Source organism: Oncorhynchus clarkii, chromosome 19, assembly GCF_045791955.1.
Source record: "Oncorhynchus clarkii lewisi isolate Uvic-CL-2024 chromosome 19, UVic_Ocla_1.0, whole genome shotgun sequence".
Classification (NCBI taxonomy): Eukaryota; Metazoa; Chordata; class Actinopteri; order Salmoniformes; family Salmonidae; genus Oncorhynchus; species Oncorhynchus clarkii.
The window spans coordinates 12,676,867-12,704,688 of NC_092165.1; the positions used below are offsets into that span (position 1 = coordinate 12,676,867).

General features: G+C 44.0%; 1 protein-coding gene across 1 annotated transcript in view; it reads right to left on the bottom strand.

The window, feature by feature from the left end:
- LOC139374128 (glycine receptor subunit alpha-3-like) overlaps window positions 1–27,822 on the bottom strand; it is a 127,410-nt gene that overhangs the window by 24,942 nt on the left and 74,646 nt on the right. The window contains exons 4-6 of the mRNA XM_071115127.1: window positions 16,069–16,292; window positions 13,022–13,104; window positions 8,305–8,442 (exon numbers count right to left, since the gene is read on the bottom strand). Of these exons, the coding sequence (XP_070971228.1) occupies window positions 8,305–8,442; window positions 13,022–13,104; window positions 16,069–16,292 (445 nt within the window). The remainder of the gene's footprint in view (window positions 1–8,304; window positions 8,443–13,021; window positions 13,105–16,068; window positions 16,293–27,822) is intronic.

Below are 27,822 nucleotides of genomic sequence, written 5' to 3' on the forward strand. Positions count from 1 at the left end.
CACCCTTCTCTCCCCTCCTATATAAAGCCCTTGACAAAACTTTCTGTTCCGAGGACATTAGGGTGACAGTCCTATGTTAAAAGGGTTCAGATAATAAGCTGTTCCAAGGACGTGTGGACTTGAGGTCCCCATGTTGAAAGGACAAAGACCACCTTCAGAACTAAGCCAACCTCAGCAAGAATCTAAGGAAATTAGCATTGAATTTCAATGTGAAGGTGACGACCTACAGCCCGGAAGGATGAATTTAGACTATACCAGCCAGAATATAGCATGAGCTTAAAAGTATTCCAACTTGGTATGAACTTTGAACTCTTATTCACTCCAGAAGTGATACCTCCTAGCCGTAGAGCAGTCATTCTACTGCGCTCCAGTTCACCACTAGACATTCTTCAGAGGACCAGAGATCCATAAAGGACAAACCGGCCTTCCATCGACGACCAATCTACCGAAGCGCAGCTCAGAGTAAATGTTTATTGCATTCTCCTTTTTCAAATGGGCGGTTATTTAGAATGCATAAGATTCTCTATTTACGATAGCATAGCTTCTCCCAACCCCCTCTCTTTGTGTAACCAGCCGTCGTATCTGTTCCGTCCACCAGGGATGTTTTCTTTATGACTTAAATTGTAATCAATGTATGATCCATTCTGTGCGATTATTTAGGTAATTAGTAAATAAATAATTAAACCAAATGTTGTATTGCTGATTCAACTTGCTAGCGAGGGTTCGTGAAGATTTACAACTTTCAGATGAGACTAAACAAGGTGACGATTAAATATTGACTGCTATTGATGTAAAAGTTTACTAGGTCTTTAAGAGTTTATTCGGAAGATAACAGCTCTATAAACATTATTTTGTGGTGCCCCGACTTTCTAGTTAATTACATTCATCTGATTAGCTTAATCAGTTAATATTATTTACGGATAAAGGATTTTATAGAATAGCATGTCATATCACTTAATCAGGCATAGCCAAAGACACGACAACAGTGACCTCCATTATTCTTAAATGAAAGAAGTTTGGAACCACCAAGACTCTTCCTCAGCTGGCCGCCCGGCCAAACTGAGCAATCGGGGGAGAAGGGCCTTGGTCAGGGGGTGACCAAGAACCCAACGGTCACTCTGACAGAGCTCTAGAGTTCCTCTGTGGAGCTGGGAGAACCTTCCAGAAGGACAACTATCTCTGCAGCACTCCACCAATCAGGCCTTAATGGTAGAGTGGCCAGACGGAAGCCACTCCTCAGTAAAAGGCACATGACAGCCCACTTGGAGTTTGCCAAAAGCCACCTAAAGACTTTCAGACCATGAGAAAAAAGATTATCTGGTCTGATAAAACCAAGACTGAACTCTTTAGCCTGAATGCTAAGCATTGCGCCTGGAGAAAACCTGACACCATCCCTATAGTAGAGCACGGTGGTGTCAGCATCATGCTGTGGGGATGTTTTTCAGCTGCAGGGACAGGAAGACTAGTCAGAATTGAGGCAAAGATGAACGGAGCAAAGTACAGAAAGATCCTTGCTGAAAACCTGCTCCAGAGCACTCACGACCTCAGACTGGGGCGAAGGTTCAACCTTTCAACAGGACAACGACCCTAAGCACACAGCCAAGACAACGCAGTTGTGGCCTCGGGACAAGTCTCTGAATGTCCTTGAGTGGCCCAGCCAGATGCCGGATAGAACCCGATCTACCATCTCTGGAGAGACCTGAAAATAGCTTTAGAAGATCTGCAGAGAAGAATGGGAGAAACTCCCCAAATACAGGGGTGCCAAGCTTGTAACGTCATACCCAGAAGACTCAAATCAAAGCACATTTTATTGATCACATACACATGGTTAGCAGATGTTAATGCGAGTGTAGTGAAAAGCTTGTGCTTCTAGTTCCGACAGTGCAGTAATATCAAACAAGTAATCTAACAATTACACAACAACTACCTTATACACACAAATGTAAAGGGATGGAATAAGAATATGTACATATAAATATATGGATGAGCGATGGCAGAGCGGCATAGGCAAGATGCAATAGACGCTATAAAATACAGTAAATGAGATGAGTAATGTAAGATACAGTATGTAAACATTATTAAACTGGTATTATTTAAAGTGACTAGCGATCCATTTATTAAAGTGGCAAAGGATTTCAAGTCTGTATGCAGGCAGCAGCCTCTCTGTGTTAGTGATGGCTGTTTAACAGCCTGATGGCCTTGAGATAGAAGCTGTTTTTTAGTCTCTCGGTCCCAGCTTGGATGCACCTGTACTGACCTCGCCTTCTGGATGATAGCGGGGTGAACAGGCAGTGGATCAGGTGGTTGTTGCCCTTGAATGATCTTTATGGCCTTCCTGTGACATCGGGCGGTGTAGTTTTCCTGGCGGGCAGGTAGTTTGCCCCCGGTGATGTGTTATGCAGACTGCACCACCCTCTGGAGAGCCTTACGGTTGATGGCGATGCAGTTGCCGTACTAGGCGGTGATACAGCCTGACATTATGCTCTCAATTGTGCATCTGTAAAGGTTTGTGAAGGTTTTAGGTGATAAGTCAAATTTCTTCAGCCTTCCGAGGTTGAAGAGGCACTGTTGGCGCCTTCTTCACCACACTGTCTGTGTGGGTGGACCATTTAAGTTTGTCCGTGATGTGTACGCCGAGGAACTTGAAAGCTTTCCACCTTCTCCACTACTGTCCCGTCGATGTGGATAGTGGGGTGCTCCCTCTGCTGTCTCCTGAAGTCCACGATCATCTCCTTTGTTTTGTTGACGATGAGTGAGAGGTTGTTTTCCTGACATCACACTCTGAGTCCTCCATATACAGTAGGCTGTCTCGTAGTTGTTGGTAACAAGCCCACTACTGTTGTGTCGTCTACAAACTTGATGATCGAGTTGGAGGTGTGCATGGCCACGCAATCATGGATGAACAGAGAGTACAGGACGTGGCTGAGCACGCACCCTTGTGGGGCCCCAGTGTTGAGGATCAGCGTAGAGGAGATATTTCCTACCTTCACCACCTGGGGGCGGCCTGTCAGACAGTCCAGGGCCCAATTGCACAGGGGTTGAGACCCAGGGCCTCAAGCTTAAGCTTAATGAGCTTGGAGGGTACTATGGTGTTGAATGCTGAGCTGTAGTCAATGAACAGCATTCTTACATAGGTATTTCTCTTGTCCAGATCGGATAGGGCAGTGTGCAGTGTGCAGTGTGATGTGTGCAGTGTGATGGCGATTGCATCGTCTGTGGACATGTTGGGGCGGCATGCAAACTGAAGTGGGTCTAGGGTGACAGGTAAGGTGCAGGCGATATGATCCTTGACTAGTCTCTCAAAGCACTTCATGATGACAGATAGTCATTTAGTTCAGTTATCTTTGCCTTCTTTGGTACAGGAACAATGGTGCACATCTTAAAGCATGTGAGGACAGCAGACTGGGATAGGGAGCGATTGAATATGTCTGTAAACACACACCAGCCAGTTGGTGCTCTGAGGAAGTGGCTAGGGATGCCGTCTGGGCCAGCAGCCTTGCGAAGGTTAACACGTTTAAATGCCTTACTCACGTCGGCCACGGAGAACGAGATGGTAGCGGGCCGCGTTGGTGGCGCTGTATTCTCCTCAAAGCAGGCAAAGAAGGTGTTTAGCTTGTCTGGAAGCAAGACGTCTGTGTCCGTGACTTGGCTGGTTTTCTTTTTGTAGTCGGTAATTGCCTGTAGACCCTGCCACATACGTCTCGTGTCTGAGCCGTTGAATTGCGACTCCACTTTGTTCCTATACCGACATTTTGCTTGTTTGATTGACTTGCAGAGGGAATAACTACATTGTTTATATTCGGCCATATTACCCAACATCTTTCCATGCATGAATGCGGAGGTTCGTGCTTTCAGTTTTGCGCGAATGCCGCCATCTATCCACGATTTCTGGTTAGGGTAGGTTTTAATAGTCACAGTGGGTACAACATCTCCAATGTACTTCCTTATAAACTCCCTCACCGAGTCAGTGTATAAATGGATGTTATTCTCTGAGGCTTCCCGGAACATTTCCCAGTCCGAGTGATCAAAACAATTTTGAAGCGTGGTCAGATCAACATTGAATGGTTCTAGTCATGGGAACATCCTGTTTGAGTTTCTGCCTACAGGACGGTAGGAGCAAGATGGAGTCGTGGACGGATTTGCCGAAGGGAGGGTGGAGGAGGGCCTTGTATGGATCGAGGACGTTAGAGTAGCAGTGGCCAAGTGTATTGCCAGCGCAAGTGCTACAGTCAATGTGTTGGTAGAATTTAGGTAGCCTTATACTCAAATTAGCTTTTTATAAAATTCCCAGCTACTATAAATTCAGCCTCAGGATATATGGTTTCCAGTTTACATAGAGTCCAGTGAAGTAACTCTCTCTCTCTCTCTCTCTACCTCTCTCTCTACTGCTCTACCCCTCTCTATTTCTCTCTCTCTCTCTCTCTCTCTCTCTATCTCTCTCTCTCTATCTCTCTCTCTCTACCTCTCTCTCTCTCTCGCTCTCTGTACCTCTACCTTTCTCTCTAACCTCTACCTCTCTCTCTAACCTCTACCTCTCTCTCTAACCTCTACCTCTCTCTCTAACCTCTACCTCTCTCTACTTCTCTACCCCTCTCTTTCTCCCTCTCTACCCCCCTCTCTACCTCTCTACCCCCCTCTCTACCTCTCTACCTCCCTCTCTACCTCTCTACCACCCTCTCTACCTCTCTACCCCCCTCTCTACCTCTCTACCCCCCTCTCTACCCCCCTTTACCTCTCTACCCTCTCTCTACTCCTCTCTCTCTCTACCTCTCTACCTCCCCTCTCTCTCTCTCTGTACCTCTACCTCTCTCTCTGTGCCTCTACCTCTCGCTCTACCTCTCTACCGCCCTCTCTCTACCTCTCTACCGCCCTCTCTCTACCTCTCTACCCCCCTCTCTACCTCTCTACCCTCTCTTTCTACCTCTCTACTCCTCTCTCTCTCTCTACCCCTCTCTCTCTCTACCCGTCTCTCTCTATACCTCTCTACCCCTCTCGCTCTCTCAGTAACTCACTGTGCGCGCCTGGCAAGTGAGTGAATGTTGGTGATCCTTGACTTGCCCTCGACCTATAGGTACACACAACTCTCCCACTGTTTATTCCTCCAGATCATGTCTTGAAAACAGATAAATTCTGGAGTGCTACCATCTCCTCCAGCACAGAGTGCTCTCCTTCTTTCCTGCTTGACTTCTCTCTCCCTCTCTCTCTAGTCTCCTTCTTTCCTGCCTGAACCCCCCCTTCTCTCTCTCTCTCGTCTCCTTCTTTCCTGCCTGACTTCTCTCCCCCCCCCTCTCTCTCGTCTCCTTCTTTCCTGCCTGACTTATCTACCCCCCCTTTCCTCTCTCTCTCTCGTCTCCTTTCCTGCCTGACTTATCTACCCCCCCCTCTCTCTCTCGTCTCCTTCTTTCCTGCCTGACTTCTCTCCCCCCCTCTCTCTCTCTCGTCTCCTTTCCTGCCTGACTTATCTACCCCCCCCCCCTCTCTCTCTCGTCTCCTTCTTTCCTGCCTGACTTCTCTCCCCCTCTCTCATCTCCTCCTTATGTGAGACAGGACAGAGAGCTGACAGCTTCTAAAAATAGCAGCCTGGGTAGAGGCATGTTCTGGCCTTCTCCATTCATAGAATAAGCCTACACTTTGGCTTTTTCGTGCATATAACAAAACTAAATGATTAAGCATTTCTAAGAACTTAAAATGAGGTCCTGACATTTCTCAGGAGGACTTTAGTTTAGCGACTGTTTGCTGGTATACCAGTTCACCAAGGCTGCACATTAAACGATTACCTTGGAGTGAAAAGCAAGTGGAATAACAATTCCATAGCTACTGTATAACCAAAATGTATTCATTTATGCTTTTACTCTTTTTATAAGTTGAATTGACCATAATAGCCAAAGAAAATGTGATACTGGTATTAAAACAGAATCTCTTTCCAAGTAGTCAGCAGCCAAAACACCTCTTATTGATAGGGGACTGTTTCAGCCTCACTCTAAACACTGTTGACGTGACAACCATGGAAGCCTAGACATGCACTAAGGAGCTTGTTATATATAATTAACGTAGTGAAAGGAGGAAAAAACAAGCTTTTTTAATTATCAGATGATATTCCTTCTCCTACATCTGTCCCCCCCTCTCTCTCTGCCCCCCCCTTCTCTCTGTCCCCCCCCTCTCTCTCTTTACTCCCCCTTCTCTCTGCCCCCACCCTCTCTCTGCACACCCCCCCTCTCTCTGTACTCACCCTTCTCTCTGCCCCCCCTCTCTCTCTGTACTCCCCCTTCTCTCTTCCCCCCCCTCTCTCTGCACCCCCCCTCTCTCTCTGTACTCCCCTTTCTCTCTGCCCCCCCTCTCTCTGCACCCCCCCTCTCTCTCTGTACTCCCCCTTCTCTCTGTCCCCCCCTCTCTCTCTGTACTCCCCCTTCTCTCTGTCCCCCCTCTTTCTCTGTACTCCCCCTTCTCTCTGTCCCCCCCTCTCTCTCTGTACTCCCCCTTCTCTCTGTCCTCCCCTCTCTCTGCCCCCCTCTCTCTGCACCCTCCCTCTCTCTCTGTACCCCCCCTCTCTCTCTGTGCCCCCCTATCTCTCTGTACTCCCCCTTCTCTCTGCACCCCCCCTCTCTCTGCACCCCCCCTCTCTCTCTGTACTCCCCCTTCTCTCTGTCCCCCCCTCTCTCTCTGTACTCCCCCTTCTCTCTGTCCCCCCTCTCTCTCTGTACTCCCCCTTCTCTCTGCACACCCCCCTCTCTCTGTACTCCCCCTTCTCTCTGTCCCCCCTCTCTCTCTGTACTCCCCCTTCTCTCTGCACCCCCCCTCTCTCTCTGTACTCCCTATCTCTGCCCCCCCCTCTCTCTGTCCCCCCCTTCTCTCTCACCCCCCCTTCTCTCTCTCACCCCTCCTCTCTCCCTGCCTCCATCCATCCACCCATCCATCCAAGCCTCTTCCATTCTCTCTGCTGCTCTCAGTCATCTAAAAATACATCTTCATTTCCTTTTCTCCCTCTCGTTAATTGAAGCACAACATACTCCTGATTAGCCAGGAGTGAGGAAGCGGGCGTGCTAAGGCTGACTTAGCGTTGGCAATGAGGACATGACAGGCCCATGAAAGATGCAGGTAGAAGAAACTACATTATTCAGCCTGCAATGCCTCCTACCTCACGGTGCACTTTACGTCACTGGCTGAATAAGGCCACACTTAGGCTGCATCTGAAATAGGGCTGGTCAAAAGTAGTGCACTATATAGGGAATATGCACGCCATTTGGGACACACCCTCACTCTAGCTAGTGCTGTGGTAGACTGGAGCCTCACACTTCATTGGGCTACTTCACTGGCTGGCTGGCTGACAGCAAGTCTATAGTTGCATTAGACAGGCAGCCCAGTTCTGATCTTTTTCCCACTAATTGTTATTTTGACCAATCAGATCAGTTCTAAAAAAGATCTGACGTGAGAACATCTGATTTGATTGGTCAAAAGACCAATTAGTGGAAAAAATATCCGAATTGGGCAGCCTGTCTAAACACAGCCAAAGAAGCTGAATAAGGCCCCACTAAGGCCTAGGATTAATCTAGCACTGCAGTTAGCTGTGAAAGCCTGCAGCGATTGTGTTGTTATGAGAAGGAAGAAAAAGGGCCAAACTTATAATATTGGATAGTGGTGCAGTTAGCTGGAGATGTGGAGTTAGAGACCTGCAGTTATTTTTCTGTTTTGTGAAAGAAGACCAAGGTTGAATTCCCGAATTGGAACCGTGTTCTCTGACATTGCTAGTTGTAAGAAATGGTAATAGAGCTCTGCTGATGTCGAGAATGTTGTGTGCCATATAGCATATGCAGCCCGTGAATATTGAAACCATCTTGAATTGAGTTAAAAAGGCCTTACTGTTTCGGCTCAAAACCATTTAGGATGAGCAATATGAATGTCCTAGTTTTCACATGTAGATGTAAATGTACATTCATAAATGTAAATTCATGAATTGTTCATTCTTTCAATGATGTAGTCAAGCTATATACCACTAAGATTAACACCATCAACCCATTACCTTGCTTGTGCATTCTGTTTTCCAAAGCAGAAGCGGAAAGACGCTTGTCCCACCGTTATTCTTAGCGTTGGTGTTGATGATGCCATACAAAAACATAATTCGATTTCACAATAAAGGTCCCATCTTTCAACTCTAACTGTGTGGAACAGCCTGAGGATGGCACTGTGCATATTCACTAAACTTCATCTCATAATAGTAGCTTCATTTGGGATGGAAGATAATTTTTTGTGTTACTGCACAGTCCGACTGCAATGGACTCCACCTCAAACACTCCCATTGTATCTTACCTGTGTTATAGTGCTTGGTGCAGTATCTCAGATCCGTCTCATCCTTCATTATGAACTGTGGGAGGGTCAACCCATCAGCTACCTGGACTGGTCCATTCTCCTGCCACTCAAAGATCAGGTCGTTCATTGTGTAGCCAACTGGAAAAGAAGAGAGGCGGGACTTGCAATCAGACAATATAGCCTAGGCCCGGGTTACTGTACAGTAAAAGTACTGTGTGTCAACAGCTGACGTAAAAAAGTCTTTATAAATACATATTCAATTGATGATCTATACATTTCATATCTCCACCTAGACCAGATTTATGGGAAGATCAAAATATCATAGATACCTTTTGCGTTATATGCTGTATCATACATGAAATATCAATGCTATAGATTACACTGAATCAAGGATAAGTTCAACCAGGAGTCAATGTTGTTAATGTCGCGCTGTCTTTAGTGCTAAAGGAATAAGCACGGGCAGACTGCATGGGCCAACCCACTATTTAGTATACCAATCCACATTTAGTATACCAATCCACTATTTAGTATACCAACCCACTATTTAGTATACCAACCCACTATTTAGTATACCAATCCACTATTTAGTATGCCAACCCACTATTTAGTATGCCAATCCACTATTTAGTATACCAACCCACTATTTAGTATGCCAGCCCACTATTTAGTATACCAACCCACTATTTAGTATGCCAATCCACTATTTAGTATACCAACCCACTATTTAGTATGCCAACCCACTATTTAGTATACCAACCCACTATTTAGTATGCCAACCCACTATTTAGTATACCAATCCACTATTTAGTATGCCAATCCACTATTTAGTATACCAACCCACTATTTAGTATGCCAATCCACTATTTAGTATACCAACCCACTATTTAGTATGCCAACCCACTATTTAGTATGCCAATCCACTATTTAGTATACCAACCCACTATTTAGTATGCCAATCCACTATTTAGAATGCCAATCCACTATTTAGTATACCAACCCACTTTAGTATATCAACCCACTATTTAGTATGCCAATCCACTATTTAGTATACCAACCCACTATTTAGTATACCAACCCACTATTTAGTATGCCAATCCACTATTTAGTATACCAACCCACTATTTAGTATGCCAATCCACTATTTAGTATACCAACCCACTATTTAGTATACCAACCCACTATTTAGTATGCCAATCCACTATTTAGTATACCAATCCACTATTTAGTATACCAACCCACTATTTAGTATACCAACCCACTATTTAGTATGCCAATCCACTATTTAGTATACCAACCCACTATTTAGTATGCCAATCCACTATTTAGTATACCAACCCACTATTTAGTATACCAACCCACTATTTAGTATACCAACCCACTATTTAGTATACCAACCCACTATTTAGTATGCCAATCCACTATTTAGTATACCAACCCACTATTTAGTATACCAATCCACAACAACCTTGGATTGTAATGGTTTATCCATTAAAAAATGGGTAATTCAGGCAAAGATTTCCCAGGATGGAATGTATGACTGAGGCCTTACAGATAATGTAGTGACTGACGTGAAAGGAGGAGGGATGGAATGTGTGACTGAGGCCTTACAGATAATGGAGTGACTGACGTGAAAGGAGGAGGGATGGAATGTATGACTGAGGCCTTACAGATAATGTAGTGACTGACGTGAAAGGAGGAGGGATGGAAAGTATGACTGAGGCCTTACAGTTAACTGAGTACTAGTCATGCTAATGACCTCTTTCCATTTGAAGCATTAACATCTCCTATAGTGTCCATCAGCCAGCTATAGGGAACGGGCATTCTAACAGAATGAAAAAGCTATCCAGTCTCCAGTAGGAAAATATATATCTTTGAACGTAAGGACACTGAAAGATACCGACAAGAGTTAAATAATCAAGAGAAATGATATGAAATATCTGCAGCTGGATATAGAAGCATCTTGAATATATCTCCACCCCGCATGTAGGCTATTTATCTTTAACCCAAAGTATCCCACGATGCAGTTCACCAGCTCAGGGGACTAGGCAGTGCAGACATTTCGGTTAATATTGGGAGATGAAATTAGTCAAAGCAGCCTCCGCAGTATGAGTCAATGTACTGTAGTCACAACATGACTCAGAACTTCCTCTGCTCCTACATTCCTATTGGTTCGCACTAATGGCTGATTTTCGAATGCCAGTTGACGTCTTAGGTGGTGGATGAGGTGAGTTTCCCCCTATGTGAAGCACTTAGAGCATCTGGAAAAGCACCAAGCAAATCCAATAAATGATGACATTATTAGGATAAATACCGGCCATACATACATTCTAAATGATGCTACAGTATCCCAACAGACCGACCATCATCACCATTCATTCTAATTGCTAAGATTTCATAAATGACATGAAATAACCCATGCCTATCTATTTCCCTCCATTCCAGACACCGGGCATCGACCCATCAACATATTTCCCTTTTAACTTTGAACTCACATTTCAAATGGCTAAAGCCAGCCAGAAGGGCCTCGCCAACTGTGGTACATAAAATAATGAAATAACGCAAGGCTGTACGAATGAAGACCAATGACCTCCCCAAGCATTAAACAGTGCAGCGCCATGGTAACTATCCCCCCGGGCCGCAACTGCACTGGAAAGGACAGGGTGTGTAAAAAAGTATAAAACAATTAATGATGGAGCACCATGTAATTATAGCGTCTCTGTGTCCATTTTGTACTTCTTTCCACATGTTAGAGAGGTGTAGAGGGGGGAGGAAAGGGTGAGGGGAGGAGGAGAGGGAGGACGTGGAGGAGATGGGAGAGTTAGAGGAGACATTTAGCATGGCCATTACTATTAATATAAATTAATCCACCTTCTGCTGCCCCTCTGAACATATTTAATTTGTAGGTAATGAAGGGAGACATAGAGGAGGGTTTCCTACTCGCTACCGGACATTGATTCACTTCCCACTCACTGCAGTGTCTCCCACATCTGGCCATGTATGCTAACCTCTGCCTATACCCAAGTCAAATTATACGCTTTCCTCAACACACTACCTTGCTTATTAAAAATAAGAGTCAATTCAGAGTCAATTCAAGTTCAGACCAAGTTACAGCACATCATACAGACTGTTAATACATTATTCATATTATATCATATGTGCTCCCTCTGTATTCCTTCAATATATTCCTCAAGTCATTGACTCCCAATTCCTGCTGATTGGAGTGTTTCTGCATGATCTTCTGTGGGTTAACGTGCTTGGCCTATCTGATCCAAGCCGTTCAGAGGCTGGCTGAGCAGAGCAGGCTTTAGTTTCGTGGGTACAGTGTGTCCACTTCTGCTAGCTCTGTGGGAGTAAAGTGTTATCTTGTGACTGGCGTTATCACAGTCATGTTTTGACTCGAGAGAGCGAGAGAGCAAAGGGAGGGGAGTACTACAAACTCTCTGACACAGAGACAAGAGATGTCCCGGCTAAAAGCCTCTGCGGCTGCGACACAGCAGCAATCGGCATGAATTATTTTGCGACACACTCGGGCCCCTGTGCAAATGCAAGTATTTGCCAATTTGCTACGTCTTTTAGTGGACAGCGGACACATCCAGTGCTGTGTCTCCTCAAGTCCACACATCTTTAACAAGGTAACGGAGCACTTCCTTTACTCCAGGTGGTAGAAGCTAGTAGGGGAGTGTGCTGTAGGGAGATGGGGAACGCATAGCGATTGATGGTCCACAGGGATTGATTTCTGCTGTGTAGGAACCCCACTCACAAAGCGGCTCATCATGATGGATGGAGTGATTGGGACTTGAAATTCACTTAAATGGATTCAGGAAATGGACAAGTGCTATGGGTCAAAAATATGGTTAAGATTATGCGGTAATACTACGCGAAAGAAGTTTATATGAATTTTAATATCTATATACGCAGCTAGATATGGATGTTTTACTCAAGGACAATCTGAAGATTACCCCGTAAAATGTTCCAATTATTATGCTCCTTATATGCACATATTCAGCTGGCACTTGATATGCTCATACATGTCCTCCCTTATTAGAAGTGACTTTTGCATATCTAAATATATGTTAATAACCCTCCATTAACAGCCTTCAGAACCAATAACTACTGGTCTACTAGCCTGAATGAGTCCATTCCACAAGGCCATAGAGACAGTCCAGGCAGGAAGAGAGCCTAGAGTATTAGGTCAGCGGTGTGTGTGTGTGTGTGTGTGTGTGTGTGTGTGTGTGTGTGTGTGTGTGTGTGTGTGTGTGTGTGTGTGTGTGTGTGTGTGTGTGCGTGTGTGTGTGTGTGTATGCGTGTGTGTGTGTGTGTGTGTGTGTGTGTGTGTGTGTGTGTGTATGTGTGTGTGTGTGTGTGTGTGTGTAAGCGAGAGCCTACATTCGTGCATCTGTGTGGTCACAAGAGGACATACCACCCACACTGGCATGACAAGGCATTATTATCCTACCCAGGTAAACCCATGCCCACGCTCTCTCAACCACAAATCTGATGAGATTATTTTACCAGTGACCTCAATATTTATTGGAACTATAAAAAGCTCCCTACTGCCCGTCAGATGAAAAATTCAATCTGAACATCTTACGTAACAGGCTTTTGTCATTTTATTCCACATATCCACGACGGATACTGCAGTCACAGGGCTATAATGAGTGGATAATATACTAAATACTGCAGTACTACTACAGTAATGCTATAGTGCTGTACTCACAGCTCTCTAGCTGCATGATACACGTCTGCACGTCCATGGGGAAGTTCTTCAGGTCCATTGGACAGGAGAGGGTTAATGTCAATCTGGAAAACAGATAGACAATAGAAAATAAATACATGTGAGTATACATCACAACTAGGTATCGTTTGACTTGAAAGGGGCTATACATTAGGAATTCATACCTACGTTGCACATTCATCACCACTATCACGTGCCTTATGAATGTGTTAAGTATGGGTTATGAATGTGTTTTGAATTCCTTTATGTAGCTACCCATTACATTAGGTTGTAGCGGATTTTCTGCTAAGGCCAGACAAAATTGATTCACTGTTTAATGGATTTTCCCCCCAGAAAAGTTTGTTTTACCTTTATTTAACTAGGCAAGTCAGTTAAGAAAAGTGAGGCGAGCGAGCAATTAAAAAAATAAATAATAATCATTAGTAGGATAAGGAATAACAGTACTTTACCACATTGTCCTAGGCCATATGGACATGCGCAAAATATTCAATTTCAGACTGATTATCAGATTATCATTATTAATACGCAAATTAACATTAATGATCATTATTCACATAGGATGTATAATAGAATGCAATATTCTATCATATTCAAAAATGATTGAAAAAAAAGGTTATATATGAATGTAATATCCGTGCATTAATCTGCTTAATTGTATAGCCTAACAAATTCAAGAATGATTAACAGTAAATAATTGTAATCAAATGAAAATGTTGATGCATAATAATGAGTTCATTACCTGAGTGCATCTCTATAGCTGAGGCGTTAACAAAATATCCATACAAATATGACTAGGCCTCTCATAGACTAGTAGGCCTTGTAGAAAGAGGATCAATCAAGTTAGGTCTGCCAAATGAATGTAGCAGTGGAAGGAAATTACATAAATCCAGCCATACAGTATAAACTTTCATCATCATCAAAAAATAGATGTTGTTTATAGCGTGCACAATTAGAAGCATTAATCTACATAGATCAAACGTGACTAAATTCGAGCCCAGTAACTTCTCACGGCATCCTCCTTCGACTGTCTCATCTCACCGGCGATGCACTTTGCTCGACGTGCTAGCTGTTCTCGACGGCGCATGGTCACTTCAAACTCATTCCGTCTTGGTGTTATCCGTTGGCCAACTACTACTGGTAGTACCGGTAAAATGTAAGATATGAATCGCAAATCACCATACAGCTGACACACTTCGATTTCATCAATCATTTTGACTTCAATTTGCTTGTCCAAAATACTATCAGCTTGCACTGCGTCTTTGCTGATGAATGCCCTGATCTCTGATGCAATAAACCATGAATTTAACCGACTGTTTGTTTATAATGAGGGACGTCCCACGTTTAACCTGGACACATAAATAGTAGGAATTTGCGCTGGCTTCAGCCATGACAGCATGCGAGAGAAATTAAACATCTGCACGTCGCCTGCAGGTGCCAGCCTGTGTGTTTCACTGTCCAATCCGAGGCTCGAACATGTCCTGAGCGCGTGATCTGAGGTGGTTTGGTCTCTTGAGAAAGCATCAAGGGAGTGCGGACCGTGAGTGCATTATAAACAGAGAGCAGCATATATTGGCCAGAAAATAACACATCTGATTAGTAGTATTTTTTTTTATTGGGGTGTGGAGAAAAGTGAGGCGGGGCATCCATTAAACAGTAATTCAACTTTGTCTTACACTCTTAGGAAAAAAGGTGATATCTAAAAGGGTTCTTCGGCTGTCCCCATAGAAGAACCCCTTTTGGTTCCAAGTAGAACCCTTTCAAGTTACATGTAGAAAGAACCCTTTACACAGAGGGTTCAACATGGAACCCATAATAGTTCTAACTGGAACCAAAAAGGCTTTCCTATGGGGAAAAGTTATGGGGAAAAGTTCTTCAGCAGAAGAACTGCTTTGGAGCCCACCAAAGAGTGTACATTCACGTGTCATGCCTGGACAAATCCTGTCAAGTGTCAAGTGAACTTGGCTCAGTGTTGAACCAGTAGTGCTGTAAATCGCTGGTGAGGAGAGAGAGAAAGAGATAGAGAAAGCGAGAGAGAGGAAAAAGAAAGTGTGAAAGAAGAGAGAGGAGAGAAAGAGAGAAGCTGAGAGATGAGAAGGATGGAGAGAGAGAGAGAGAGACATCCAGTTGGAGGAGAGGGAATGAAAGAATGAGAAAAAGGATAGAGACAAAACGAAGAAGGCTGACGGTTTTAATTACGTCCTCCACCCCGGAGGCGCCAGGCTGCGGACCGACTCCATGGCCGATGGGATCCCTCCGCTCCGTCGTGTCATATCCTCTCAGCCTTCCATCACAGCTTTTCTACGGCCCCGCCACTACACAACTCCATAACTCAACCCGACTTGATGCCGTCGACTCAAGGCTTTCAACAATTCACCGCTCCGCCTTGAGATTTACACAACATTGTGACACCCCCCGTTCTGGCTTTATGTTTAATGACAGAAGATGAGAAGTGTCCCAGCTTGACTGACGGTGTGGCAGAGCATTTCTGTCAGTACACTCTTTGAAAAAAGGGTTCCAAAAGAGTTCTTCAGCTGTCCTCATAGGAGAACCCTTTTTAATTCCAGGTACCAGGTAGCATTCTTTTGGGTTCCAACCCAATAGGGTTCTACCTGGAACCAACAGGGTTTTACCTGGAACCCCAAAAAATAGTTCAAAGGGTTCTCCTATGCGACAGCTGACGAACCCTTTTAGATTCTAGATAGCACCTTTTTTTCTAAAGAGTGTAGTGGATTCAATGTTTCGAGTTTGGATAAGACTCGGTGTGAGTTATTGTCCATTCGACAGGCCTATAGTCTGATTATGTGATTGATGTATCATTGTAAGATGGTCATTTGATGATGCTTAGACCCACACCTCTTGAGGGTTTTTCACACTACTGAGCCGAACTGAGCTGAGCCAAACCAAGCTGTACTGAGCTAGCCTGGTAATGAATCCACCATAGTTGATGGAATTATCTGAGCCCATTTTGGTTAAGTTAGGTATTATAATGTGAAATGGGTGTTAGTGGGATCCATACTGTACACACTCACCGTATAGAATAGAGGACGTTGCCATTCTTGAATATTCTTAACAGCTTGTTGTCTGTTGTGACTTCGTGGAAATGGGCCCCTTTCTCGTTGGCGAAGAACAAGTCAGGTTTCCAGATAGAGTCCAACATAGAGGGGTCCAGGTCCAGAGAACCGTCAGGGTACTCTGTGTACGCTAACCTGGGGTCGTTCCACTTTTGACGGAGGAAGATGTTCACTCTGTAGTCCTAGTGGATGGAGGGAGGGAGAGGGGAGAGGGAGGGAGGGAGAGGGAGCGAGGGAGAGGGGAGAGGGAGCGAGTGAGAGGAGAGAGGGAGCGAGAGGAGTAGAGAATTAGTGACAGGTTGTTATTTGCAGTTGACTGCAGGGTCTTAACATGGTACACTGAGCTACAGTACTGTGTCCTGCCCCTCTGCATTCATCACATTCCCCCAGAGGTCTGAGTTTAGGGTCCTCGTGGTCCCAGCTGATGCTCATGGAGCATCAGACACCACTGAACCAGGCAGAGGGGCACCTACAGGGGCGTGAAGTCCACATATGGTGATGACACTTTGGGGACCCGAAGTCAGTACTGTATTCTCCCCTCTAAGGTCCTGGTGGTCCCTGCTGATGTTCAGAGTGCTGCCATCAATGAACCAAGGCAGAGAGGACCATGAAGTCCCCATATGGTGGGGACCAGGGGCGCGGATGCGTCGGATGCCTCTGGTTCTTCCGGGATCAACTCCCCTATTCTTTCAGTTCCTTTCCCTGTTCTCTGTGCTGCCGTCACGGTCACTTAGCCACACGCCACCGTGGCTTTCTAATGAAGCTGATGCTTTATAGGGATTTGCTTGTTAATAATGTCCCTTACATCTCTACGTCCGATTCCCCATAGTCCATGTTGCAGTGTACGGCCCATGCCCTGTCCAGTTGAATTCATCTATAGTACTGCACACATTTTTTATGTTCCATAGCGGGAAAAGCCCTGTCAAAATTGACATGCCCTAAAGGCACTTCAGGTATCATTTTTTTTTTAAATGAATGCTCCAACAATAAACATCTGTTTCAGCCTTTGTTAACTTCCAACTAGGTGATATATATAATTTTAAAAAATCATACTTCATTTTAGGGGATACATCAGTCTAAATTGCCTTTTTCCTTACCAGTGTTGCTGAGCAAATACCAAGCTGTAATTACATATCTTGTCTACCTCAGCCGGGTGAAAAACGCAAGACATTTTTTATTTGCTTTTATTAGATTTTTCATGAACATTTAGAGTAGATGTTACATAAAGTGCAGTGGAGAGAAAAGGACTGTCATATCCCATCTGAAGGCATCTGCTGTTCAGAGACAACGTCGGTACAGCAGCTCTCCTGCTATCAAACATATGGTGCACTATTACCATTAGCACTCATCACTTTAACGGGAATGACAATATCTATTCACTTGAGCTCGTTCAGAGCTGAAAAGGCAGACAGACCACTGAGAAGAACAGCTGGGAAAATTGGGATAGGCTTGATTAGGCATGACAATGTTTGTTTTGCTCATGGTCCAGGGGCCTGTGTAGTTGTTCGTTTTCACAACGGTTAGCGTTAGGACTCGGCTAGGGAGAGCCGATCCCAAATCAGTTGCTAACGCTAGTTCCACAATGTGTATTCGTTCAGCAGCTGATCATGAATAATGACACTGAGCCTGCTCTCTCCCACTCTCTGACCAAGACTGAACAGGGAACCACACCTCACAATTGGGAGTTCACTTTTCATTGAACTTAAACTGGTGCTCCCAAAAAGCTATGGGATTATGTTGCTTACTCAAACATCTTTTTTTCTCTAATCTGTGATGGCAGACCGGGCCTCCAACCCATCTGGGAAATATCTAGCACGGGTGATCGTCCCACATTTTTCTGCAAAACTCAGTCCATCACTAGTCCTTCTTATAGAAACACACTAACATACTGTAGTCTATACAGGCACCTTGAGGTATTATGGTACACATACTGTAGTCTATATGGGCACCTTGAGGTCCTATGGTAAACATACTGTAGTGTATATGGGCACCTTGAGGTCCTATGGTAAACATACTGTAGTCTATATGGGCACCTTGAGGTCCTATGATAAACATACTGTAGTCTATATGGGCACCTTGAGGTCCTATGGTAAACATACTGTAGTCTATATGGGCACCTTGAGGTTCTATGATAAACATACTGAAGTCTATATGGGCACCTTGAGGTCCTATGGTAAACATACTGTAGTCTATATGGGCACCTTGAGGTCCTATGGTAAACATACTGTAGTCTATATGGGCACCTTGAGGTCCTATGATAAACATACTGTAGTCTATACGGGCCCCTTGAGGTCCTATGCTAAACATACTGTAGTCTATATGGGCACCTTGAGGTCCTATGGTAAACATACTGTAGTCTATACAGGCCCCTTGAGGTCCTATGGTACAAATACTGAAGTCTATATGGGCACCTTGAGGTCCTATGGTACACATACTGTGGTCTATACAGGCCCTTTGAGGTCCTATGGTAAACATACTGAAGTCTATATGGGCACTTTGAGGTCCTATGGTACACATACTGTAGTCTATACAGGACCCTTGAGGTCCTATGGTACAAATACTGAAGTCTATATGGGCACCTTGAGGTCCTATGGTAAACATACTGTAGTCTATATGGGCACCTTGAGGTCCTATGGTAAACATACTGTAGTCTATATGGGCACCTTGAGGTCCTATGGTAAACACACTGTAGTCTATATGGGCACCTTGAGGTCCTATGGTAAACATACTGTAGTCTATATGGGCACCTTGAGGTCCTATGGTAAACATACTGTAGTATATTTGGGCACTTTGAGGTCCTATGGTAAACATACTGTAGTCTATATGGGCACTTTGAGGTCCTATGGTAAACATACTGTAGTCTATATGGGCACCTTGAGGTCCTATGGTAAACATACTGTAGTATATTTGGGCACTTTGAGGTCCTATGGTAAACATACTGTAGTCTATATGGGCACTTTGAGGTCCTATGGTACATATACTGAAGTCTATATGGGCACCTTGAGGTCCTATGGAACACATACTGTAGTCTATACAGGCCCCTTGAGGTCCTATGGTAAACATACTGTAATCTATATGGGCACCTTGAGGTCCTATGGTACACATACTGTAGTCTATATGGGCACCTTGAGGTCCTATAGTAAACATACTGTAGTCTATATGGGCACTTTGAGGTCCTATGGTACACATACTGTAGTCTATACAGGCCCCTTGAGGTCCTATGGTAAACATACTGTAATCTATATGGGCACCTTGAGGTCCTATGGTACACATACTGTAGTCTATATGGGCACCTTGAGGTCCTATAGTAAACATACTGTAGTCTATATGGGCACCTTGAGGTCCTATGGTAAACATACTGTAGTGTATATGGGCACCTTGAGGTCCTATGGTAAACATACTGTAGTCTATATGGGCACCTTGAGGTCCTATGATAAACATACTGTAGTCTATATGGGCACCTTGAGGTCCTATGGTAAACATACTGTAGTCTATATGGGCACATTGAGGTTCTATGATAAACATACTGAAGTTTATATGGGCACCTTGAGGTCCTATGGTAAACATACTGTAGTCTATATGGGCACCTTGAGGTCCTATGGTAAACATACTGTAGTCTATATGGGCACCTTGAGGTCCTATGATAAACATACTGTAGTCTATACGGGCCCCTTGAGGTCCTATGGTAAACATACTGTAGTCTATATGGGCACCTTGAGGTCCTATGGTAAACATACTGTAGTCTATACAGGCCCCTTGAGGTCCTATGGTACAAATACTGAAGTCTATATGGGCACCTTGAGGTCCTATGGTACACATACTGTGGTCTATACAGGCCCTTTGAGGTCCTATGGTAAACATACTGAAGTCTATATGGGCACTTTGAGGTCCTATGGTACACATACTTTAGTCTATACAGGACCCTTGAGGTCCTATGGTACAAATACTGAAGTCTATATGGGCACCTTGAGGTCCTATGGTAAACATACTGTAGTCTATATGGGCACCTTGAGGTCCTAAGTTAAACATACTGTAGTCTATATGGGCACCTTGAGGTCCTATGGTAAATACACTGTAGTCTATATGGGCACCTTGAGGTCCTATGGTAAACATACTGTAGTCTATATGGGCACCTTGAGGTCCTGTGGTAAACATACTGTAGTATATTTGGGCACTTTGAGGTCCTATGGTAAACATACTGTAGTCTATATGGGCACTTTGAGGTCCTATGGTAAACATACTGTAGTCTATATGGGCACCTTGATGTCCTATGGTAAACATACTGTAGTATATTTGGGCACTTTGAGGTCCTATGGTAAACATACTGTAGTCTATATGGGCACTTTGAGGTCCTATGGTACATATACTGAAGTCTATATGGGCACCTTGAGGTCCTATGGAACACATACTGTAGTCTATACAGGCCCCTTGAGGTCCTATGGTAAACATACTGTAATCTATATGGGCACCTTGAGGTCCTATGGTACACATACTGTAGTCTATATGGGCACCTTGAGGTCCTATAGTAAACATACTGTAGTCTATATGGGCACTTTGAGGTCCTATGGTACACATACTGTAGTCTATACAGGCCCCTTGAGGTCCTATGGTAAACATACTGTAATCTATATGGGCACCTTGAGGTCCTATGGTACACATACTGTAGTCTATATGGGCACCTTGAGGTCCTATAGTAAACATACTGTAGTCTATATGGGCACTTTGAGGTCCTATGGTACATATACTGTAGTCTATATGGGCACCTTGAGGTCCGATGGTACACATACTGTAGTCTATACAGGCCCCTTGAGGTCCTATGGTAAACATACTGTAATCTATATGGGCACCTTGAGGTCCTATGGTACACATACTGTAGTCTATATGGGCACCTTGAGGTCCTATGGTAAACATACTGTAGTCTATACAGGCCCCTTGAGGTCCTATGGTACAAATACTGAAGTCTATATGGGCACCTTGAGGTCCTATGGTACACATACTGTGGTCTATACAGGCCCTTTGAGGTCCTATGGTAAACATACTGAAGTCTATATGGGCACTTTGAGGTCCTATGGTACACATACTTTAGTCTATACAGGACCCTTGAGGTCCTATGGTACAAATACTGAAGTCTATATGGGCACCTTGAGGTCCTATGGTAAACATACTGTAGTCTATATGGGCACCTTGAGGTCCTAAGTTAAACATACTGTAGTCTATATGGGCACCTTGAGGTCCTATGGTAAATACACTGTAGTCTATATGGGCACCTTGAGGTCCTATGGTAAACATACTGTAGTCTATATGGGCACCTTGAGGTCCTGTGGTAAACATACTGTAGTATATTTGGGCACTTTGAGGTCCTATGGTAAACATACTGTAGTCTATATGGGCACTTTGAGGTCCTATGGTAAACATACTGTAGTCTATATGGGCACCTTGATGTCCTATGGTAAACATACTGTAGTATATTTGGGCACTTTGAGGTCCTATGGTAAACATACTGTAGTCTATATGGGCACTTTGAGGTCCTATGGTACATATACTGAAGTCTATATGGGCACCTTGAGGTCCTATGGAACACATACTGTAGTCTATACAGGCCCCTTGAGGTCCTATGGTACAAATACTGAAGTCTATATGGGCACCTTGAGGTCCTATGGTACACATACTGTGGTCTATACAGGCCCTTTGAGGTCCTATGGTAAACATACTGAAGTCTATATGGGCACTTTGAGGTCCTATGGTACACATACTTTAGTCTATACAGGACCCTTGAGGTCCTATGGTACAAATACTGAAGTCTATATGGGCACCTTGAGGTCCTATGGTAAACATACTGTAGTCTATATGGGCACCTTGAGGTCCTAAGTTAAACATACTGTAGTCTATATGGGCACCTTGAGGTCCTATGGTAAATACACTGTAGTCTATATGGGCACCTTGAGGTCCTATGGTAAACATACTGTAGTCTATATGGGCACCTTGAGGTCCTGTGGTAAACATACTGTAGTATATTTGGGCACTTTGAGGTCCTATGGTAAACATACTGTAGTCTATATGGGCACTTTGAGGTCCTATGGTAAACATACTGTAGTCTATATGGGCACCTTGATGTCCTATGGTAAACATACTGTAGTATATTTGGGCACTTTGAGGTCCTATGGTAAACATACTGTAGTCTATATGGGCACTTTGAGGTCCTATGGTACATATACTGAAGTCTATATGGGCACCTTGAGGTCCTATGGAACACATACTGTAGTCTATACAGGCCCCTTGAGGTCCTATGGTAAACATACTGTAATCTATATGGGCACCTTGAGGTCCTATGGTACACATACTGTAGTCTATATGGGCACCTTGAGGTCCTATAGTAAACATACTGTAGTCTATATGGGCACTTTGAGGTCCTATGGTACACATACTGTAGTCTATACAGGCCCCTTGAGGTCCTATGGTAAACATACTGTAATCTATATGGGCACCTTGAGGTCCTATGGTACACATACTGTAGTCTATATGGGCACCTTGAGGTCCTATAGTAAACATACTGTAGTCTATATGGGCACTTTGAGGTCCTATGGTACATATACTGTAGTCTATATGGGCACCTTGAGGTCCGATGGTACACATACTGTAGTCTATACAGGCCCCTTGAGGTCCTATGGTAAACATACTGTAATCTATATGGGCACCTTGAGGTCCTATGGTACACATACTGTAGTCTATATGGGCACCTTGAGGTCCTATGGTAAACATACTGTAGTCTATATGGGACCCTTGAGGTCCTATGGTACACATACTGTAGTCTATATGGGCACCTTGAGGTCCTATGGTAAACATACTGTAGTCTATATGGGCACCTTGAGGTCCTATGATAAACATACTGTAGTCTATATAGGCACCTTGAGGTCCTATGGTAAACATACTGTAGTCTATACGGGCCCCTTGAGGTCCTATGGTAAAAATACTGTAGTCTATATGGGCACTTTGAGGTCCTACGGTAAACATACTGTAGTCTATATGGGCACCTTGAGGTCCTAGGGTACACATACTGTAGTCTATACAGGCCCCTTGAGGTCCTATGGTACAAATACTGAAGTCTATATGGGCACCTTGAGGTCCTATGGTACACATACTGTGGTCTATACAGGCCCATTGAGGTCCTATGGTAAACATACTGAAGTCTATATGGGCCCCTTTTGGTCCTATGGTACAAATACTGTAGTCTATATGGGCACCTTGAGGTCCTATGGTAAACATACTGTAGTCTATATGGGCACCTTGAGGTCCTATGGTAAACATACTGTAGTCTTTATGAGCACCTTGAGGTCCTATGATAAACATACTGTATATATGGGCACCTTGAGGTCCTATGATAAACATACTGTAGTCTATACGGGCACTTTGAGGTCCTATGGTACACATACTGTAGTCTATATGGGCACCTTGAGGTCCCATGGTACACATACTGTAGTCTATACAGGCCCCTTGAGGTCCTATGGTACACATACTGAAGTCTATATGGGCACCTTGAGGTCCTATGGTAAACATACTGTAGTCTATATGGGCACCTTAAAGTCCTATGATAAACATACTGTAGTCTATATGGGCACCTTGAGGTCCTATGGTAAACATACTGTAGTCTATATGGGCACCTTGAGGTTCTATGATAAACATACTGAAGTCTATATGGGCACCTTGAGGTCCTATGGTAAACATACTGTAGTCTATATGGGCACCTTGAGGTCCTATGGTAAACATACTGTAGTCTATACGGGCCCCTTGAGGTCCTATGGTAAACATACTGTAGTCTATATAGGCACCTTGAGGTCCTATGGAACACATACTGTAGTCTATACAGGCCCCTTGAGGTCCTATGGTAAACATACTGTAATCTATATGGGCACCTTGAGGTCCTATGGTACACATACTGTAGTCTATATGGGCACCTTGAGGTCCTATAGTAAACATACTGTAGTCTATATGGGCACTTTGAGGTCCTATGGTACATATACTGTAGTCTATATGGGCACCTTGAGGTCCTATGGTACACATACTGTAGTCTATACAGGCCCCTTGAGGTCCTATGGTAAACATACTGTAGTCTATACGGGCCCCTTGAGGTCCTATGATAAACATACTGTAGTCTATACGGGCACTTTGAGGTCCTATGGTACACATACTGTAGTCTATATGGGCACCTTGAGGTCCTATGGTAAACATACTGTAGTCTATACGGGCCCCTTGAGGTCCTATGGTAAAAATACTGTAGTCTATATGGGCACCTTGAGGTCCTATGGTAAACATACTGTAGTCTATACGGGCCCCTTGAGGTCCTATGGTAAACATACTGTAGTCTATATAGGCACCTTGAGGTCCTATGGAACACATACTGTAGTCTATACAGGCCCCTTGAGGTCCTATGGTAAACATACTGTAGTCTATATGGGCACCTTGAGGTCCTAGGGTACACATACTGTAGTCTATACAGGCCCCTTGAGGTCCTATGGTACAAATACTGAAGTCTATATGGGCACCTTGAGGTCCTATGGTACACATACTGTAGTCTATACAAGGCCCCTTGAGGTCCTATGGTACACATACTGTAGTCTATATGGGCACCTTGAGGTCCTATGGTAAACATACTGTAGTCTATATGGGACCCTTGAGGTCCTATGGTACACATACTGTAGTCTATATGGGCACCTTGAGGTCCTATGGTAAACATACTGTAGTCTATATGGGCACCTTGAGGTCCTATGATAAACATACTGTAGTCTATACGGGCCCCTTGAGGTCCTATGGTAAAAATACTGAAGTCTATATCGGCACCTTGAGGTCCTATGGTACACATTCTGTGGTCTATACAGGCCCCTTGAGGTCCTATGGTAAACATACTGTAGTCTATATGGGCCCCTTGAGGTCCTATGGTACAAATACTGTAGTCTATATGGGCACCTTAAGGTCCTATGGTAAACGTACTGTAGTCTATATGGGCACCTTGAGGTCCTATGGTACACATACTGTAGTCTATACAGGCCCCTTGAGGTCCTATGGTAAACATACTGTAATCTATATGGGCACCTTGAGGTCCTATGGTACACATACTGTAGTCTATATGGGCACCTATAGGTCCTATGGTAAACATACTGTAGTCTATATGGGCACCTTGAGGTTCTATGATAAACATACTGAAGTCTATATGGGCACCTTGAGGTCCTATGGTAAACATACTGTAGTCTATATGGGCACCTTGAGGTCCTATGGTAAACATACTGTAGTCTATACGGGCCCCTTGAGGTCCTATGGCAAACATACTGTAGTCTATATAGGCACCTTGAGGTCCTATGGAACACATACTGTAGTCTATACAGGCCCCTTGAGGTCCTATGGTAAACATACTGTAATCTATATGGGCACCTTGAGGTCCTATGGTACACATACTGTAGTCTATATGGGCACCTTGAGGTCCTATAGTAAACATACTGTAGTCTATATGGGCACTTTGAGGTCCTATGGTACATATACTGTAGTCTATATGGGCACCTTGAGGTCCTATGGTACACATACTGTAGTCTATACAGGCCCCTTGAGGTCCTATGGTAAACATACTGTAGTCTATACGGGCCCCTTGAGGTCCTATGGTAAAAATACTGTAGTCTATATGGGCACTTTGAGGTCCTATGGTAAACATACTGTAGTCTATATGGGCCCCTTGAGGTCCTATGGTACAAATACTGTAGTCTATATGGGCACCTTAAGGTCCTATGGTAAACATACTGTAGTCTATATGGGCACCTTGAGGTCCTATGGTAAACATACTGTAGTCTATATGGGCACCTTGAGGTCCTATGGTAAACATACTGTAGTCTTTATTGGCACCTTGAGGTCCTATGATAAACATACTGTATATATGGGCACCTTGAGGTCCTATGATAAACATACTGTAGTCTATGCGGGCACTTTGAGGTCCTATGGTACACATACTGTAGTCTATATGGGCACCTTGAGGTCCCATGGTACACATACTGTAGTCTATACAGGCACCTTGAGGTCCTATGGTAAACATACTGAAGTCTATATGGGCCCCTTGAGGTCCTATGGTACAAATACTGTAGTCTATATGGGCACCTTAAGGTCCTATGGTAAACATACTGTAGTCTATATGGGCACCTTGAGGTCCTATGGTAAACATACTGTAGTCTATATGGGCACCTTGAGGTCCTATGGTAAACATACTGTAGTCTTTATGGGCACCTTGAGGTCCTATGATAAACATACTGTATATATGGGCACCTTGAGGTCCTATGATAAACATACTGTAGTCTATATGGGCCCCTTGAGGTCCTATGGTACAAATACTGTAGTCTATATGGGCACCTTAAGGTCCTATGGTAAACATACTGTAGTCTATATGGGCACCTTGAGGTCCTATGGTAAACATACTGTAGTCTATATGGGCCCTTTGAGGTCCTATGGTAAAAATACTGTAGTCTATATGGGCACTTTGAGGTCCTATGGTAAACATACTGTAGTCTATATGGGCCCCTTGAGGTCCTATGGTACAAATACTGTAGTCTATATGGGCACCTTAAGGTCCTATGGTAAACATACTGTAGTCTATATGGGCACCTTGAGGTCCTATGGTAAACATACTGTAGTCTATATGGGCACCTTGAGGTCCTATGGTAAACATACTGTAGTCTTTATTGGCACCTTGAGGTCCTATGATAAACATACTGTATATATGGGCACCTTGAGGTCCTATGATAAACATACTGTAGTCTATGCGGGCACTTTGAGGTCCTATGGTACACATACTGTAGTCTATATGGGCACCTTGAGGTCCCATGGTACACATACTGTAGTCTATACAGGCACCTTGAGGTCCTATGGTAAACATACTGAAGTCTATATGGGCCCCTTGAGGTCCTATGGTACAAATACTGTAGTCTATATGGGCACCTTAAGGTCCTATGGTAAACATACTGTAGTCTTTATGGGCACCTTGAGGTCCTATGATAAACATACTGTATATATGGGCACCTTGAGGTCCTATGGTAAACATACTGTAGTCTTTATGGGCACCTTGAGGTCCTATGATAAACATACTGTATATATGGGCACCTTGAGGTCCTATGATAAACATACTGTAGTCTATACGGGCACTTTGAGGTCCTATGGTACACATACTGTAGTCTATATGGGCACCTTGAGGTCCCATGGTACACATACTGTAGTCTATACAAGGCCCCTTGAGGTCCTATGGTACACATACTGAAGTCTATATGGGCACCTTGAGGTCCTATGGTAAACATACTGTAGTCTATATGGGCACCTTGAGGTCCTATGGTAAACATACTGTAGTCTATATGGGCACCTTGAGGTTCTATGATAAACATACTGAAGTCTATATGGGCACCTTGAGGTCCTATGGTAAACATACTGTAGTCTATATGGGCACCTTGAGGTCCTATGGTAAACATACTGAAGTCTATACGGGCCCCTTGAGGTCCTATGGTAAACATACTGTAGTCTATATGGGCACCTTGAGGTCCTAAGGAACAGTCTATACAGGCCCCTTGAGGTCCTATGGTAAACATACTGTAATCTATATGGGCACCTTGAGGTCCTATGGTACACATACTGTAGTCTATATGGGCACCTTGAGGTCCTATAGTAAACATACTGTAGTCTATATGGGCACTT